Source organism: Amblyomma americanum, chromosome 5 (assembly GCF_052857255.1).
Source record: "Amblyomma americanum isolate KBUSLIRL-KWMA chromosome 5, ASM5285725v1, whole genome shotgun sequence".
NCBI classification, from domain to species: domain Eukaryota; kingdom Metazoa; phylum Arthropoda; class Arachnida; order Ixodida; family Ixodidae; genus Amblyomma; species Amblyomma americanum.
In genome coordinates this window covers 187218519-187238112 of record NC_135501.1, presented here as the reverse complement: position 1 = coordinate 187238112, position 19594 = coordinate 187218519, and the positions used below count along the sequence as shown (strand labels likewise).

Below are 19594 nucleotides of genomic sequence, written 5' to 3'. Positions count from 1 at the left end.
GTTTACGGTAGTGTGAAGGCGATATATGCAAGATGACCGAAAAATGAATGAAAATGCTAATGCAATTTTTTGAGTGGGGTAGTGCACATGGTGAATGATGCCAGAAATTATGTGATTGGTGTGCAGCACAAAATCGATGACACAATGGACAAAGTGGAGAAAACGTTGGAAGAGGTCGAGGCTGCCCCGGCTGAAGATGGAAAGTCACTCACTGAGCAAACAGAAAAGCTTGGGGTAAGTACAATGGTTTCTAGGGGCTACAGCTGCCTTGCTCATTTTTTTTACATGCCTTACCTTGTTAAATGGACCCTGAGGACAAATTGAAATCGGCCTGTATCAACAGATTACTGCACTGTTACGATAAAGACACCGCTTTCAATGAAACACAGAGATCTTATAAGCTAGCAAAGGCTAGAAAATGAAATACAGGTGCCGTCATCACGTCATCACCAGATGATTTTGCAAGTAAACTGCAGTGTGTTGACACTTTTAGATGTGGATCCCGAAGACTACACTACACCACCATTCACTTCAAAACTATAATGACGGAGCCTTTTTTTGGGTGCAAATGTCGCGACTTGAAATCGATTGGCGTGAAAATTTTTAAATGAAGCTTTCTCAGTAATAAATGTGGCAGAACGCCATAGCCAGAAAGAGCCAATCAAACAGCCTATTTTTACTAAAAATGAAAATTGGATGGAGTTGGAACTAAGCTGTCTAGACATGAATCTTAACTGTAACTGTTGGGATGTTAGCATTGTAAGGAATGGATTGCACAGCACAAAAATGGGGACGGCCACAGGGGAGAGGATGGGACACTTCTGGGCACTGCACTTGCTTTGAGTGGAAGTTCAGTGTGTTTGGTCTGCCTTGTCTTCTCTGCGCCCCACGTTTCTTGCTCTGCATAGTCCAATTACCGTGTTCACACGCATATACATAACGCCATTTTTTTTCCCTCTGTTTCAAAATGCATCCCGCGTTATATTCGGTTCCACGGTACGAGTATAATGCGACTTTTTATTTTTTCCTGCTGGTCTTCTGCATAGTTAGAGCAACCTTCACCACTAGGCTCGCAAACTGGTAGGAGAAGGCAACTTCTCGATGAGCTTTGGGCTGCGCGGTGTGTCGGGCGAAAGAGAGGGCTTCTTTGAACCTGCGAAGTTAAAAAGCTACAACAATAGCAAGTGTTAAAGATTAAGAAATTTGTTTAAGGACTGCAGGAGCAAAAACACAACTTTGAAATTGTTTCCTCTGTCAACATTTCACTACTGCATCCAGCCTGAGGCATAGCCTATGTCTATAAATCATGATACCAGGTTTCATGTCACTGGTGCATACACTATCAGAAACTTGAAATTGTGGGAGGAATTCATTTCATCATAATACATCATTAATTGTTGTCCTAACTTTTGTCATTTGCCAGTTGCATGTTTTTTTTTTTGGTTTGGTTTATGCCACTGACAGATGCACTACTTTTATGTGCACTTTCCCTTGCAGACACAGCAGGAGGAAGTCCGCAAGCAGCAGCCAACCTTTGACTCGTACCAACAAAAGACACAAGAGCTCATCGAGAAGACTGAGGCCATTGAGAGCCTGGCTCCGGCAGGCGAGCAGCTCAAGGAGTCGCTCCAGAACCGCGAAGACCGCTGGCGTCGGGGAGCCGAGATGCTGCAGGCTATGCTGCGTGACCTGGATGGCCGCTACACCATCTGGAAACAGGTGGAGACAACCCGTGAGGAGATCCTGGCCTGGCTGGAGGACATCTGCGAGTGCATGCGGGGGGCCCTGGACCACCTCTCGCAGGGGGAGCAGGGACGAGCTGTGCTGGACCGCTACGAGGTAGCGCTCCTTTTTTGTCGTGGCTTTTCTGCGCTGGATATGCATTAGCAGTTGCGTAACAAGCATGGGCTGCAAGCTCTCTCTTACATTGTGTGGAGCGATGGTTGTATCATAATAATTGGTTTTTTGGGGAAAGGAAATAGCGCAGTATCTGTCTTATATATCGTTGGACACCTGAACCAAGCCGTAAGGGAAAGGATAAAGGAGGGAGTGAAATAAGAAAGAGGTGCCATAGTGGAGGCATCCGGAATAATTTCGACCACCTGGGGATCTTTAACGTGCACTGACATCGCGCAGCACACGGGCGCCTTAGCGTTTTGCCTCCATAAAAACGCAGCCGCTGCGGTCGGGTCCTTATGCTGCCAAAAAATGAGTTTCACGTGCCTTCTGTTTTTTCAGTTTCAAAAAGCAGATACACTGAATGCTTGCTTGTTTACACTTGAAGGGGACTAAAGGTATATGAATTATGCAAAATTGAACTCGAAGCCTTCAGGTCAACTAAACTGGAAGCTCAAATTAAGCGAGTTTGAATTTATGACTCTACTATAGTGCACTATGTTAGGCTTAGTATTTTTGAAAGCGCTTTGCTCAAAGACATAAAAAGGACGAGTAACTTTTCTTCATGATTACTTACTAGTAATATCTCTCTTACTAGTAATAGTTGTTTGTATTAGTCTGCCATGAATCGACGTCTTATGGGTCTCTTTCTTATGCTGACTTTCATTCATTGAATGCATTATAGTTGTCACCAACCCAGTTGCTCCACCATCCTCAGTCATTTTTTTTTGCTTGACAGTTTGGTGTTTTTAGCGCTGACTCCAGGAGCTTCAGCACAATTGTTTGAGTACTACATTTATGCTTTGACAGAGCTGACTTTGTTTGCTAGTGGTTAAAGAGGCCTGCAGGAGCATTTGCTTGCTCATATAAATTCGTACTGAGGATCAGCTCTTGTTACTTTTGCTTCGTAAATCACTCTTGACCTCAGCGGCACTCAGTCTTTGGAGCCTTATACCTGAGCAGCTCTAATGCTCTAACCATTCCTTCACCATTCCATTGCAGACAGAGCTGGAGACTCAGCAGCAGCTCTTTACCAACCTCCAGACCCAGCTGGAATCATTGGACATGCAGCAAGCTCTGGACTCTGCTCGCAGCTCCATCCAGTGTGGCTTCGAGGAAGCCCAGGATCTTGCCGATCGCTTGCGCTCCATGTTGAGCCAAGTTGAGGAGCAAGAAGCCGACGTCAAGGATGAGATGGACAAATTCTCTGACTGGTTGCGCCAACAGAAGGAAGCCCTGTCACGCTGCGATAACACCACAGGCTCTGACGACGTGCTATTGCAGCGTCTGGAGGAATGCCGGGTAAGCCTAATGCCTTTGTGTAGTAAGTGAGAAAAATGGGAGAATACGAGGGAGCGAGTGCTGATTTCTGATAAAACGTTATTAGCGCTAAAGAATGAGTGTGTTTTAGGTGCAATTGACTTAAAATCAATGCATGAACTGTGCCTGCAGACCTCTTTCACGTCCCAACATCACAAAGATGGGGCAGCATTGATATTGGCTGTGTGCCTGCTGGCACGTCTTCATGTGAACTGCTCAAATGTGGCTTCCCGGTTTTCACCTACCGTGGCGTCACACACTTTTGTTTGCAAATGTTAGGAGGTCTACAGGGCATGCACAGAAATTGCACCGAATGGGTATGAGGTCTCCTCTACGGGGGACTCAGTATTTATCCTGACTAGGAGAGGGTTTAAGACTGATAAGTAGCTGCCTTTTGAATAAGTTTCCAAGTACTATTTGCTGTAACAAGAAGCTGCTCACTGGTTTGTCATGCTTTGTGAGAATTGTGCAGTTTAGTGATGGTTTTGGGTTTGGTAGCACCAAACATATTGGAATTTCACTTTTGCCGGTTTTCTCTAAATTTTAGAAGCATGGCCTAGTTTTGTTTATCTTCACCCCTTGCCGAGGTTTCTCCTGCTTGCCACTTACTGGCTTCTCCTTGTGACACTTTTCACGCAAGAAACTGGAAGATGCCCTGAACTCGAACAATGGCTTGACCCGCATCGAAGAGAAGATGGCGAAGCTTATCCGCACTCAACCAGATCTGGAGGTGCGCCATCTCCAGAGGGAGCAAGACAAGTTGAAAGCAAGGTATGTTATCCACCACATCTTGGCACGTTATGATTCCGAGGTGAGCAGAGTGTAACCTTGTGTACTTGCATGTCAACTGAAAGCTTCCAAAATGCTGCTTAGATTAGCTGATGGGGGACTGCACAAAATGTTAGGAGAAGGACATGCATTGTACAAGTCATTGAATGGTAGTGGTCAGACGGAGGTTCACATAGTGGAAAGCTTTTGCCGTTATAAGCAGCCGGTGGTATGATATCATAAAAGATGGAGTGGCAGATTTTGTGGCAGTCAGGAATTGTAGGCTAATTTTTTTGCTTGTTGCAACATAGCTACTTGGCAAGGCTTCCTAAACTGTGCATTATCACGAGAGACCTCTTCTTATTTCCCTGCCAGGCTGGAAGCGGCCAAGAACCAAGCGTCGAGGGCATCAGCAGCTTTGCTTTCCATCCTGGACCGACACCACCAGGGAACGCTGGCCGAGCTGCAGCACTGGCTCTCCACAGCCAATGACAAACTGGCATGGTGTAGTGGTGGTGCCGAGGGTGCCACACATGGCGACCGCTTTGGACTTGAGGCTCGTCTTGTGACTCTGCAGGTGAGATAGTGACGTCTGAATATGGGAATAACATCTGATACTGTTCATGTACTCCTTTATGGAGTTGAAGCCAGAAGAATGCAGATTCCATGGATACCCTCATTTCTTTTCTAGAATGCATACTTTTCACATGAGGTGGTGTGAGGCCTGAAAATGCTTTATTTCGTGACAGTGTTTCTTGGCAGTTAGCTACTCCCATGTATGTATGTCTAAGCAGAACCACACATTGTCAGAATTCCAGCTATGGCAGATCTAGAACAAAGAGAATTTTTGAATCCATTTGAATTTCATTGATTGAGTTCTATTCAATTAAGTGTGCTCAGTTGAATCCAGTGACACAGTGCTGTATTATGTCATAGAGGCTGTGTCAAAGCAGTTGCACACATCATACTACAGTCGAACACGGATATATCGAACCCACATATATCGAATTATTGTCTGTATCGAACTCGTCAATTATCCCCTTGAAAATTCTGTGTAAAAGTATAGAAATTCGTACGTTTATATCGAACGATATTTTTATCCGCCATTGGATATATAGAACGCCGCGCGATCTCGGCACTCGCTGCACCCGCGAGCTCCGCGCCTCCCTTGAAAGGCTCGGAAAATGTGAGAGCGAGGGGGAGGGAGGCTCGGACTGTACTCCCGCTGTGCACGCTCTCCGACTTGCGGAACAGCTTTTTTTTTTTCTCTCTCCCAATGTCTCTCATCCTTCCCCCGCGTAACCAAAAGGCAGCCAGGAACGAAGGCGCCGGCGGCCTCCTCCTTTTGCCTTTTTTTTTTCTTGTTGCTTTTTCACGAGTTTTGCTCAGCCAACCACAGCTCGTGCCTTTCGTACGTCGCTGTCGCCCTCGGAGGTCGCTGTCGCCTTCGCTGTCGCCATCGCGAGCGCTTTGTTGGCGGAAGCTGCGCACGTGAATTCTTGTGTTTTGTGCGCGTTCTTGTGTTTCGTGTTCAATATTGTTTTGCGTGCGTCTCACGACACGTGTGTGACTGGATCGTGGTGAGCTGACGCGGAAGCAATGGCCGCAGCAAGCACAAGCAGCGTCAAGAAGCGCAAGAACCTGGACTTTGCGACAAAGCTGAAAGCCATTCAGCGTGTTGAGGCAGGCGAGAAAAGTGCGACGGTGGCAGACGACTTCGGGATTCCTCGGAGCACCCTAAGCACCTTGTTAAAAAACAAGGCGGACATAAAGTCGAAAGCGGCGGAGCAACGAACGTCGGGAGCTTGTCGTGTGCGCGCTCCTGCCCACGAGAAAGTTGAAAAGGCTCTCTATGCGTGGTTTTTAGAGGTGCGGGCTAAGAACATTCCGGTGGATGGCCCAATGCTAATGGCTAAAGCCAAATGGTTTGCCGCTGCACTCGGTGATGACAACTTCGCCGACAACACAGGGTGGCTGCAGAGGTTTAAGAACCGCCATAAGATAGTTGGCAAAACCATTTCTGGGGAAAGCGGAGCCGTCATCAGCCAGGATATCCAGCAGTGGATTTCGAAGGAATGGCCGGAAATTTGCGCGAAGTTTTCACCCGCGCAAATCTTCAACGCCGACGAGACCGGGTTGTTTTGGCAGATGCTGCCCAGCAAGACGCTCGACGTCCGGGGCAGCACGTGTCACGGGGGCAAGATGAGCAAAGTCCGCGTGAGCGTTCTGCTCGCTGCCAACATGGATGGCTCTCAAAAGCTCCAGCCCTTTGTGATCGGCAAAGCAAGGGCACCGCGCTGCTTCAAAAACTGTAAGCAGCTCCCCGTTCGCTACGCCTTCAATAAGAAGGCGTGGATGACGCGTCAGCTGTTTACAGAATGGCTGCAAGCGTGGGACGCTGAACTGGGCAAGTCGGGGCGTCACGCTTGCCTTCTCGTCGATAATTGCTCGGCCCATCACACCACCTGCGAGCTCGAAAACATCGCGCTCAAGTTTCTGCCGGCGAACACGACAGCGAAGTTGCAGCCGCTCGACCAGGGCATCATTAAGTCGTTCAAAGTCGGCTACAGGAGGCGACTCATTGATAGGCTTTTGGTGAACCTCCGCATGGGCACGAGCTTAAGGTTGACCTGCTGGGGGCCATTCAAATGATGACGGGCGCCTGGAGAGACGTGAAGCAGGATACCGTGGCCAACTGCTTCCGGAAGGCAGGCCTCGTGACGGCCAAACTTCCCGAAACCTGCGAAAACGGCGACGGCGACAGCGAGCGCATGGACGACGCGTTTCGCGAGTTGTCGTCCCTTTTCCCGGCTGCCGTTCCAGCCGAAGTGTCTGCTGACGATTTTGTGAACGTTGACAGCAATGTTCAGGCTGTTGCGAGCCTCGCCGACGAGGACATTGTAGCTGCAGTCGCAGGGACCCAGGCCGACAGCTCGAGTGGTGACGAAGATCCTGCGGACGAGGGGGCGGCTACACGCTCGTACTCCACCGCTGAAGTGGCGGCCGCGTTCAGCTTGATTCGCCGTTGTTGCGGCGACATGGAAGGAACCGGGCTTTCGCACCTGAACAGCCTCGATAAGATCGAGGTTGGAGTCTTTAATTTCATTTGCAAGGCGAAGAAGCAGACGAACATAAGCGATTTTTTTTCACGCAAATAAAGCATTACGTTGCGTCGTGTGTGCGGAAATAGTTGTCATTCTTGAATGCTCCGATCGGTAGGTCATCGTCCGCCACAGGTAAAGTCTCTGGGCCTGTATTTTTTTATATCGAATTTTTAATATATCGAATTAATTCGCGATCCCCTTCGAGTTCGATATATCCGTGTTCGACTGTATAAAGGCATACCTTGGATTTCACCCAGCGCAATGGTTACACTGCTGTTTTTGTCGTTCCTTTTCACTTAGTCAAGTATTTATTCTTTTATGCAGCTGACCTTTGCTGGCACCGCTGAGTCTTTTGAATATAATTCTTTTTCTCTTGGCACGCTTCGGCGCTGACACTATGCACAACTTCACACACACGGCACCCATGCTGAGAACTTTTATTCATCTCCTTGTCTTGTACGACCTCCCCTGTGCCATCACGCACCTAGTGCCCTCCGTGTTCATTCTCACAACTGGACCTGTTGTCGCAGACACCTTTGCTGCGCAACTAGCGCCCTCCCATGACACTGCACACAATTAGGTCTGCTGTAGTAGATGTCTTTGCCACCACACGGTCCTAACTTTCTCATCTTTGCCCTCCTTGCATTGCTACCAACATTGCTGTGGGAAACCAGGACCCTACAAGCTGATTATACATCATTTTCCCTGTCATTTATTTAGCAACAACTTGATGCATGATAAACGTTCAAACCATTTCTTGTCATCACACGCAGGAGCTGGAGTCAACCCTGGAGCAAGGAGAGAAGCGCAAGGAGCAGTACTGCAACGCCGTCAACCTGCTGAGCCAGGCTTGCTCCCCCGAGAGGGTGCCCTCACTGCAGGAGGAATGCAGCCGCATCTGCTCCGAGTGGTCCACGTTTACCTCCACCCTGACTCAGACGAGGGAGGCCCTCAGGCGCAGCCTCGACCAGTGGCAGCACTTTGAGACGCTCTTCGAGAGCCTCTCCGACTGGCTCAGGGACGCCGAGGCCAGGGCCAAGAGCGAGGCAGCCAGCCAGGTCGACCTGCCTCTGCTCAAGGACCAAATATCCATCCTCAAGGTGAGGGGACTGTTTATTCAGGCGGAATAACCTCCTAGAAGTGAATGCTTGAAAAGAAGTAGAACAAATAGGCATCATTCTCACACTGTTAGATTCATGTCACCAAGATGCATTTGGCAGGCATTCTTAGGTTATCTGAAAAAAAAAAAAAAAAGTATGCATCCTTACAGTACTACCTAAATACATAGCTGAAACTTGGAGGCAAACGAAAAAGCGGTTGTAGTTTTCAAAAAGTACAGATTACAGGCCAGTACCACGTTTCACCACGCTCACCTCGCTCGCTCCCTTACCACGCCACGACAGTAGAAGGGAGAGAGGAAGAATCGAGCCATGCACCGCCATCTCCAGCCAGCCGTGCGACCGGCCTCTTTAGCTTACTTCGTCTACGAATGTCGTTGCTGCTTTTGGCTAGCCAGTGAGAGCCCCTCACAACTTGTATCACGCAAGCTTCATGACGTCGCGAGGCAGGATTTCGTGCGAGAGACCGGCACCGGGCATCACCGCGAGACACAGGATGGGAATTTAAAAAAATTGTAATTTATTGGCTTGTTTTTGAGTGGCATAAGTGCCCAGTAGCCTTTACACTACGCAATGCCCACATTTTATAGTCACCTTCAAAAACGTTTTAGGGACCCTTTAATGTGAAGGTCGCCGGGCAAAGTATGTTTGTCAGCAATGCGACAAATGTCCAGTTGGTATCTTGTCTCGTTTGTCCTCATTCTGTCTACATTCAGTGCACTCAAGTAACGAAAAGTATATTTGTCGTCATTGTCGGAGTAGTCAAAAAGCATTCGTGCAGCCGAGTGTTACAGGAAAGGAGGGGGGGGGGGGGGGGGCAGTGCTCAAAAAATAAATATATATAAATATATAAGAGGGGGGGTACCCCACATGAGCATCCCGCATGGGTCACCATATATTTTAAGTAAACAAAGCCAGGTGATGACATTAGAACAGGCCATCATGAACTGTGCATTGCACGGTTGGATCATCTTTAGTGCAAAAATAGAATCAGGTGGTCATGTTGGACCACTCTATACTTGTTTGTTTTCATGTCCGAACCTTAAAAAATGCTGCATTGAGCTGCTGCTCTTTGATTTCCAAGGAATAAACATTGTAGCAAAGAAGCAAGGAAATGTTGTGAAGTATGTATATTGGGGTCGTATGTATAATGGGGTCAAAATAAATGCCCTTGTGTTTCCAGTCACTGACATTTGGTATGTACTAAGGGAAGCATTTTTAGCAAGAGGTGTGCGCCACATACTGACGTGATCTGCCACCACTCGCAGTCGTTGCTGAAGGAGGTGCATGGCCAGAAGTCCAGCATGCAGGAGCTGGAGGCGACGGTGGCCAGCGTCACTGCACATGTGCCTGATACCCAAGTGCCCAACCAGGTTTCCCAGCTGGCTGCCCGGTTGCTGCACCTGGAAGCCACGCTGCAGGTGAGGGCTGCTTCCTCCTTTCAGGATTGAGTGGTGCACCTAGCCCTCGCTCTCTGTGTGGTTCATAACCTGACCTTGCGATACTGTGCAGTCTTGTCGAAGATTGTGAAACTTGTTGCTTGATGCTGTGTAGTAACATAATATTCAAACAGGAGCAGATATATGAGCATTGCTTGGAAAGGGGCAGTTTTGGAAATGGGGATACTGTTTGCACAGCACATTTCAAATTTCTTTGTTGAATAAAATGGAGGCAAGTATGGTTTTTCTCCGGAAAATTTCTCTCTCTCTCTCTCTCGAGGGGTGGTCTCTTCTCCTATGCCTTTCTTAAATCCGTTCATGACTGTAAAAGCATGTGTATTTTAACGAGGCTGAGACTTGCAAAGCTTTTAACCCCGACCCCAATGCCTTCAACCACTGCATGATGAAATCATGTGTTTTCATGGCTCACTAAGGGGAGACACACAGCAGACTCGGCTTTGTATGGTACCCAAGTACTCTGTGAATTGTCTGGACTAACAATTCACACAACTGGCAAAAAGAATTCTTGTTTAATTTAGTTTTAATGTATAACAGCATGCACACTGTTCCTGATCTGACATTTGTTGCGTGATCTGTGCTTGCCGCAGGGTGCCCTCACCCAGCTGGAACAGCTGGAGCAGACGCAAAAGGCCTTTGAGCAGGCCAAGCAGGACCTTCGTGACTGGCTCTCCCAAATGGAAGCCAGCCTGGATGGCTGCAAGGACGTTCCTGGGGACCAGAAGGCACTGGAAGCTCACCTCAAGAGGCTCCAGGTCTGTACTTGGCACCGTACACAGGGGACCATAATGTTGCCGGAGTATTCTTTTTTTAAAGCAAACACAAGAGGAAAGCAGAAAAACACATATGCCTTAAATTTGATATTAAAAGTGGACATTCTGGTTAAAGAATGGCTGTGGTTTAGCTCTGGTTAAACCTGGAGTGACGCGATAGCTACAGCTTGCCGAGTGCAACTCACTCAGTCGAATTGCAAAGTCAGTCTTTTGCCGCTCCGTTTCGCTGGGCGTTCCTTCTTCATCTGCGTCCCTGGACGCGATTCACTTTCCCCCCCTCCCACTCAGTTTCACCGGCGCGCCGCACCGCCAGCAGCTGCTCCGCACCATGTGACGGTGCTGCCACGCTGAACGCTCGAAATGCTAGAGTAATGTACCTGTCGCTACAAAACGTCACTTGTCACTTGTATGGTATATCTAGTTTTTCTTGTTTCTTTAATATTGACGAAGATTGTGGCAGTGACAGGAAGTATGCTGTCATCATCATCAGCAGCAGCTTGACTACATCCACTGCTGGAAAAGGGCCTCTCTTATATCTCTCAAGTTAACGCTATCTTGTGCCAGCCATGGCCACCTAACTTTTGGCCACCCACTTCTGTGGTTGCCTTCTCTTGGAATCCGGCCCGTTTACCTTAGCGCCTGTCGGTTATCTTGCCTTCACATTACATGCCCTGGCCAAGCCCATTGCTTATGCTTGATTTTGACTATGATGTTCTTAACCCATGTTTGTTTTCTGACCCACTCTGCCCTCTTCCTTTCTCTTAATGATGGATGATAGGCGCAACGTTAAGGTTGCTGTACCACTTCTTCACTTTGAATTCCGTTTGGGACAGTTGTAAGAAGAAAGGACTGTCTTTTTTTCTTTATTCATGGCTCAAAAGAAATGCTCAACACTTTCGAGTTCAGTTGCGTGATGTGCTACCTGTGCGATGCGCCCGCAGGAGCTGCAGAAGCAGAAGGGTGCTGGACAGGCGCTCCTCAACGCAGTGGTGGACAATGGGGAAGCCATGTACCTCTCCCTGAGCGTTGAGAGCAGAGACCAGGTGCGCAAGGAGACCCGGGGTCTGCGCGATGCCTGGGACTCGGCCTGGGACAAGCACACCGCCCTGGTGAAGGGACTCGAGTCCTCTCTCATGGCTTGGAGTGGCTTCCAGGACAGGTGTGCATTGGCTTGCCGGCCTCCAGACTGTCTTTCTTACCTTTATTTTGTGCTCAAGTGTGAATTCGACCACACCTTGCCGCTTAGTAAACCTGAAGACAACCTAAGCACAAACAACACTTAGGTGCACAGCCAAGGGTCAAGCTAAGCTGTGAGGACGCAGCAGAAATAGCATAATTAATCACTTGGGAGGATAGGAAGTTTTTCTTGGCAGTGCTTACAAAAATATGAAAATTCGAAAAGTTTCCTCCCACTGGATAATAATTTGTGACAAAAGTGGATGCGCTGATGTTTTCTAATAGGCTTATTACTGTGGTAAGGGGCTATTGTTATTATTTGGCAAAAGAAAACTTGGGAAGAGACAGGACACGATGCTGTCTTTGAACTGCTGAGATGAGGTCATGTCATCCAACTCAACCTCACATTTTACTGCAAAGTGTCATGACACAAAGTAACAAGGATAATTAAGACTAGTGACTTATTGTTGTGCTCTGTCATTCAATATATATTGTAGCTGGAGCTCCTACAGGCTGACATTTTAGTGGGCACACCTTGATCATGAGAAAAATAAGAAGTAAAGGGCGGCTAAATAAATAAGGTTAAAAACACAAGTGGTAATGGACGTGATAATAAGTGACTACTAACATTTTCAGCCGCATGATGTAACATATGCGTGTATTGCGACAATTGTGCTTTAAACAATCAACGCCATTTCTCTTTCTGGTGCTGTGTAGCTGTGGGCGAGTAGCCTCATGGCTCGCGGACTTGAACACACTTATTGGAACTGACGTGGAGCTAAAGCCCAACTTGGCTGAGAAACAGCTGCAGCTCCAGAACATCAGGGTGAGTACTAGGTTGTCTGAATTCAAGATTTCAAAAGCAATGCCTAGATTTTATTGCTTGGAAAGAAATCTGTACTTTACACAGAATGAAGTTGCCAGGATTAACTTTTGGTTAGTACCACTGTGCTAGGAACATAAAAATAAGTGAAAAAAAACCTATAGGCTATGAAAAACAAACATATAGCTGTTCAGTTACTGTTTGCTATATATAAGAAATAAATATGAAAAACAGGAAAATATAAATAAATAATATAATAATAAATAAGAAATAAATAAAAAAACAGGAAACCAAATTTTAATATTGTGTGTAAAAGAGAACGGCTTTAATTTTTCTCTTATGTGCATCAAATACGAAGTGTGTTGATGAGACAGCACAGCACGAAGTTACTTTTTTCATATATTTTCTTTCTTTCACCAGGCTCTGTCCCAAGATGTGATCTCGCATCAGGCTGTCGTCTCAAAGCTGCAGACCAAGAGTCAGGAACTCAAGGAGACATCTATGGCTGGACAGGTGGATGGCTTGGTGTCTGACTACGAGGCACTCTGCACCAGGACCAAGGTATTGAGCAGTTGAAACTTATTGTGATCTTATTTCTTGTGATCTTACTTCTGAAATGAACAAACACTGTGCCAATCTCAAACTGCTCTGAAGAAATGAAGTTTATTAGCCAAAAGCTCATTAGCACAATCTGAATTATTTCCTAGGCAGGGTCGGCTTGTTTAGAACTGTTTGATGTACATTGTATTAAAGGATCTAACTGATGTTTTGGAGAAATGCCATGCAACTTTGTTCCTGTAACCTCATTTCTGATGTGTTGCGTCATGCTGCTCTCATATTGCGCGTTACTTTAAGTATGACATTGCTTCTGATCTTAACTTATCAATGCACTCATTTCTTTTTTTTTCTAGGCAAACATAGCTCAATGCGAGAAACGCGTGAGTGAGCACGAAGCCTATCAGCACAGTCTGGAACGTTTCCTGGACTGGGTCAGCACGCTTAAGGCTACTGTCGATGGCCCCGAGGAGCAAGGTGACATGGAAGCTGTCAAGGCCAAGATGGCAGCATATACGGTGGGTCATGCTTTATTCTTTTGGCAGCTGCTCTTTAAATGCTTGTTATCAAGATCGTTAAAAGTCTAGAGTCTATATCTTTTTCAGCTAAAACATGGCATAACATGGTGCTCGGTCGTATTGTCTTCTTTATGTTATGCCTTGTCCTGGTGCCTTTTGCCAACATGGCTTCTAACCAACTATCCGAACAACCAGTTCTCTTGAACTGCATTTCTGTTACAAGCTCCTTCTATATGCGTGTATTCTCCATCAGGCACTTTGTTCCGACAGCAAGTCCACTTAGGCTGCATTTCTGGTACAGTGGGGCCATCTATATATGTTCACTTCATCAGGCTCCTCATTCTGTTGGCTCCTTCATGTTAAGTCTCATCCTGGTGCTTTAACCAACTTGGCTTCCAACGAAATAGCCCCCTAAGTTCTCCTATCTTAAGTGTCAACTACCTGCACTGGCTTCTCTGTTATGCTTTAGGCAGACTTCTATATTGGAAACCTGGAAACTGTCCACATGGCGATGGCTGTGCGTTTTAAGCTCAACCGCACAAAGTTCTTTGGTCTATGTTTCCTTAACCCTTCCCATTTCACCCCCTCCATGTACAGTTGGTGTTGGAGAGTGAGCCGGAGGCCTGCGCCAAGCTGGAGCACCTGCGAGATGCCCTGGAGTCGCGCGTGCTGCCCGGCACCTGCCCATCAGGGCACGCGGCACTCCAGGAGCAGTTTGCAAATGCCAAAGCCCAGTGGGAGGCCCTGCTGGACACCTGCGAGGAGGGCCACTCCCACGCCCGGGAGACCCTGGACCGCTGGGAGGAGGCCAACAAGACCCTGGACGAGCTGGAACAATGGCTGGCCACACAACGCGCTCGCTGCCAGGACATCCCGCTGCAGCCCACTGCGGAGACCAAGCGGCAGCAGCTGGACACACTCAAGGTACGAAGCAACGCTGTGGCTGCTGCTGCTGCTACTATGGGACGTACAGTTCAATTCATGTCAGTTTTCCAAAGCTAAAAGCTACTCTTGACCACTCGGCAGAGTCAAAGAAACCTGTTTACTCTGCGGTGCAACATTGTAGAACATAACGCAGCATGCATTGTGCATCAAAATGCGTAGCACTCTATAATATTCTTTGGTTTGGTAACATAAAGACAGGCGCAAGAAAAGAAAGGAAATGAACATGAAAATGGGGAAGCAAATTCAGCCAGAAGATGCACAAGATGTGCCTGCTCCATAAGATTGATGAGAAAGGGTGCAAAAAGAGAAAGATAAGACTCTACATGACGACACTCGGAAAACAAACAGGAATCACTTTAAACCACTCTTATTTTTTTTTTTTTCGGATTGGTTCTGACTGTGTTTTCTAAATATCTGCTGTCTTCTCTTGCCTTGTTTTATTGACTGGGCTGCATTGTTTGTTTTGAACTGACTAACCACTCTTCTCACCATGCAGAAAGTGGAGCAGGACGTTGTCGCCAAGGAAGGAGACTTTTCTGCCCTGACCAAGAACGCCCAGGCTGTGCCAGCGGACACTGTGTTGGCGCCCCACTTGGACAAACTGCGCAGCAAGTACCACCTGCTCAGGAACACTGTCAGGGTATGTGTCTTGTGCAGTGCTCTCACGCAGTGTGTTTTGCATTTTGCTTTACTGCCTACAAATTAAATCCTTCTCTTTGCTAAAGGTCACTGTCGTCGTTTTTTTTTTTTTTCATTGTTTAAATGACCGGACCTTTCAGGTTGCAGTGAGCTATTGATTAATTGCGTTAATCTTTGCACGGTCTGTACTGGCACGACTGCGTGCTCCATTTCACCTTTCAACAGCTGTGAGATTTTTCTGCTTATCAGTCAAATGTCTCAAATTGTAAAGATTATAGTTGTGGTGACTAGTACGTGCTCGGGAAAAAGGCATGACACTTGCTTAGTTTCGTATGTGAATAATCTGTAAGCGTAAATTCAAGGGTGGCTTGCCAGTATAAATTGGTTAGATAAATTTTACTCTGGGTAGCAGCGTGTCAGGTCTCGAATGCTTTAGTGACTGTGAACTATCGAACATAAATGCGTGGACAAATGTGAAATGTGAGAGTTGAGGATAATTTAAACTTCCAAGGAATTTTCAGTGGTGTCGGCTTCCACACTGCTATATATTTCTTCATTTTGCTTCTGCCTGCACTTGAAAAGTGTGCGGCCTATTAGCCTGCAATTAAAAAAGTCGCGGCAGCTTTATTCTTCCCCACTTTATGCCAGTGCATGCAAGCTTTGTTTTTCAATGTGTGCTCTTGGCGAGTTGTCAGTGCCTGTTCTCTGTTTCTAGGAAGCGGTGACCAAATGGGAGAAGCTGGCCAAGCAGCACGAGGCCTTTGATGCTCTCCTGGCCGATCTCGAGGAGTGGCTCAAGAAGCCCGAAAAGGAGCTCGACGAGATTGTTGATGCCAAGGCAGACTTGGCCTCTACTCAGGACCAGAAGAACAAGCTTGAGGTGTGTATTGGTCAGCAGCTACCCTGTTGCTTTTTGCTTCCGACAAGTGAGCTGCCAGGAATTTTTTTCATTCACTGAATCCCTGGCGAAAAGCAAAACCATATATGGAGCAAATTTTAGTGACCAATATTGACTGTGTTGCTATATTGGAATGCACTGCTGTTAGATCTGTTTGTTGTAGCGATGGAAAGAGGAATATTAAGCTTTAGGTGCTAGTTTAAAAATACAAAGCATCAGGAGATGAAACTTCATAGAAACTGCAGATAACCCTATTATACATGCTAGCTGCACCACGAGGGAAGAGATGTAGGAGAGAGTGATAGAAGGCAGGGAGAAGAGGTGCCGTAGTGGAGGACGGCAGTTAATTTTGACTCTCTGTAATTCAGGGCAGTGAATGCCAGTAGGTTAGTTGTAGCCACCGAGTGCTCTTTAAAACACACTGAAGTGATTCGAGAATTTCTGCTATGCCGAGGGCAGGAGCTTCACATAACTTTGTGTGCATTGAACTTGCAATTGAGTCAGCTTAAAGCTTCAGGAGCCTGCAACTGTGAATTGTATTGCTTCTAAGTTCCACTTTTCATGCGATATAAAATTGTTTCTTTAGCAGTTTCACAACAGTTTCTTGAGATTAGGAAGTTTGATTGCAGTATTCCACTTGCGTTGTTTCAATTTAATAAATTTACTCAGGCACCTCACAAATTGTCTTTTGTTGTTTCTTGCTTAGATAAAATGATAAAACAAAATAAGCAGAAAGCACTCTTTGGCAACTGGCCCTTTTTTAGTCTGCGTCTGTGTCATCAGTATAATCTGGCTGCACCACCACTGAACACTTGAGCTAGTCTAACATTTCGAACTCAAAGCTCCGTGACCGTATATTGAGATGTGATATAGAGAATCTCTATTTGAAAAAAACATGTTTTTTTCTTTTTCTTATTGTCTCTCGACTACAGAATTTGAGTGACCGCCTTGCCCAGCGAAGCAGCAGTATGGACGAGCTTGTGGAATCTGGTGAACGCCTTTACTCCCACACAGCACCCGATGGCAGGGAGACTATTCGACAGCAGCTCAGGTAGGCCACGTATTCCTTCATTGAGATTCGTTCTACTTTTGCATCGCGGCAGGATTCCTGAAGAACGTTGGTAGTGAGAGTAAATGACCTGGTGCTAAAAATAAAGACTCCTGTTGCATCAATGCCTCACTGGCAGAAACTTAATTCACTCATCTTGGTATGTCGTTTCTGCAGGCACCATTATAAAAGTAAAAAAAAAAAAAGCCTCCCTATAACAATACGGAGGTGTGTCGGTTGGGTCTATCTATTTTCTAAGCAAACCTGCCCAGGGAATACATGAATGCCATGATGGAAATGTTTGCGATGTGATGATAAAAAATGATTAGGTGAAAAAATTTCATATTTTTTAAATTCCTCTCTGGTGAAAGCACGACGGGGTGTAGAATAACTGACGGCATGGAGGTGTTTTATACACTTGTGCTTCATTGTAGACATCTGAGTGTTAAATTCCTGTGAAAGCATCTTAAGGGTCGCCCAAGTAAAGTACTCTGTGGCTTTGTGCAGGCATGTCAAGGGCCGTTGGCAGAACCTGGTGGAGCGGTCGACCGAGGCCTTGGCCGAGCTGGACCAGCGGCTGCAGCAGCTGTCGGGCCTGTCCCAGAGCCAGGACCAGCTGCGCCAGTGGATCGAGGATGTCAAGACGGCCCTGGACAGCTGCAGCCAGCCCCGGGCCACCCTCCAGGAGAAGAAGGCACAGCTGCAGACGCACAAGGTCTGGCCGAGCGAGCTCCCTTTGCAGCTGTGGCTGTGCCGTCTTTGTCAAAAATATACAGCCCAAGGGGTTTGCTTCCAAGCCATGTAGCGGGGTTCTTAAGCACGTTTAACATCCTAAGCTTCGGAGCTTTGAGGACTTAAGTTCCTCCCGCCTTCCTGAGATTAGTGTCCCTGAGTATACGAGAGGAGCTGCGTTGCAGGGCTCAGGAGTGGACCTCTTGGGCTGTACACTTTTGATAAAGACTGTACATGTTACTTCCTCTGGTGTTAGCATTGTTTGTATCGACATTGCTGTTGCCATTGTAGTATTTCATAACTAGAAACTGTCACATTCAGCTTGTGGCTGACTAGAATGCTATCCATGTGGGCCTTGAACTGGGTGCCCTTGAGAGTGGCTGAAACTCACTTTTGATAGGGCATGAAATATGAGGAACGTTCATTCCTTACCTTGGGTGTTTATACATACAGGGGAAGTTATGTGTCTTACGAGGTTCAGGACTTAAGATATTAGTCTAGACAGCAGCTAATTCACAAGTACGCCGAAACCAAAACTTGCAATACAACAGTGAGTACAAGAGCACAAAGCTGGGACATTTTTGGACCGAACTGGCCAAGTAACGAGCTGTGCAAGGCTAAATCAAGCCTCGCGCACATTTGGCAGCCTGATTAAGATAACTTAGCCCTAAGGCTGTACACCGGCATACATTCTGGCACTTGTCAAGAATTTTAGTGCCCTTGACTGGGGATCTTGGCGTGTCTTTGGTAATGCAGGTGGTTCACCAGGACATCTTGTCCCACCAGCCAGCTATAGACAGCATGTGCGAGCGTGCGCAGAACCTTTCAGCCACTGCTGGCAAGGACACCCTTGGCGACCACGTGCAGAGCACTAAGGCTGCCTACCAGGAGCTTTGTACAAGGTCACAGGCAAGTTATCACCCCCCCTCCTTTTTTTCTGTCAAATTACTTACGATGTTATTTCCTCACTCACCAAATGTGACTTTTCGAAACCTGCATTGAAGTTGTATAAAGCTTTATCATTTCTTAATTTAATCATTTTCTGGTTGCACTTTTTATTACATCAGTTGAAAAATTGTTTTGATGATTTCATTGTTTTGCTGAATTCCTTGCATGCTTGGCCAAATTGCAGATGACAGAAGAGTCTTACTGGCTTTTCTAGTGTTTGCAAACAAGCTCATTATGCGTGGATTGCTCAGCTTAGCAGTGCAAAAAATTTGTACTGGAACTAGAAAAAAGAAAATGGTCTTCCAGTGTGCTTTACCTGTGAGTATGGTGAGAGGGCTGGGGACCTCCCTGTTTGCATGCAGGGTCTCACTGGCCAGCTGACATCTGCGGTGGAGGAGCACCAGAAGCTGGTGGACAAGGTGGTGGCCTTCCAGGACTGGATCCAGAGCTTCCAGGACCAGCTGCAGGAGCACAAGGACACCACGGGCGAGAAGAAGGCCATCCAGGGACGCCTCGAGCAGCTCACGGTGCGTGACGACCCTTTTCTCCACTTGCAGGGAGCAGGATTAGCATGTGCAGGCCACTGCTGGGGAGCTGTGCTTGTTTTTGTGCGTTCCTTACTGTTTAACTTCATGGGCTGGAATGCACGCTTGCCCCTCGAAATGGATTAGCATGAAAGACCAAGTCAGGATTTTGTGCTTGCATAGTGTGCATCATGTGACCCAGTTCCACTCGTTTTTTTGCCGCTATGGTCTTATCCGTGAACAGTGAGTCGCAATACAGCAGAAAGTCGTCTTGTGAAATCTTTGCACATCGTGATAAAAACATCGTGATAAAAAATTTGGGGATTGCAGTTTGGTTCCATGTGTGAAACCA

At 46.9% G+C, this 19594-nt stretch overlaps 1 protein-coding gene across 1 annotated transcript in view; it reads left to right on the top strand.

Annotated features, from left to right (window-relative positions):
* LOC144134475 (uncharacterized) overlaps window positions 1–19594 on the top strand; it is a 377143-nt gene that overhangs the window by 138846 nt on the left and 218703 nt on the right. Inside the window, exons 38-56 of the mRNA XM_077667385.1 lie at window positions 127–234; window positions 1498–1839; window positions 2899–3198; window positions 3857–3987; window positions 4360–4561; window positions 7862–8188; window positions 9475–9627; window positions 10254–10418; window positions 11378–11595; window positions 12330–12438; window positions 12856–12996; window positions 13347–13508; window positions 14106–14432; window positions 14950–15093; window positions 15808–15972; window positions 16923–17041; window positions 17546–17753; window positions 18527–18679; window positions 19081–19245. Of these exons, the coding sequence (XP_077523511.1) occupies window positions 127–234; window positions 1498–1839; window positions 2899–3198; window positions 3857–3987; window positions 4360–4561; window positions 7862–8188; window positions 9475–9627; window positions 10254–10418; window positions 11378–11595; window positions 12330–12438; window positions 12856–12996; window positions 13347–13508; window positions 14106–14432; window positions 14950–15093; window positions 15808–15972; window positions 16923–17041; window positions 17546–17753; window positions 18527–18679; window positions 19081–19245 (3639 nt within the window). The remainder of the gene's footprint in view (window positions 1–126; window positions 235–1497; window positions 1840–2898; window positions 3199–3856; window positions 3988–4359; window positions 4562–7861; window positions 8189–9474; window positions 9628–10253; window positions 10419–11377; window positions 11596–12329; window positions 12439–12855; window positions 12997–13346; window positions 13509–14105; window positions 14433–14949; window positions 15094–15807; window positions 15973–16922; window positions 17042–17545; window positions 17754–18526; window positions 18680–19080; window positions 19246–19594) is intronic.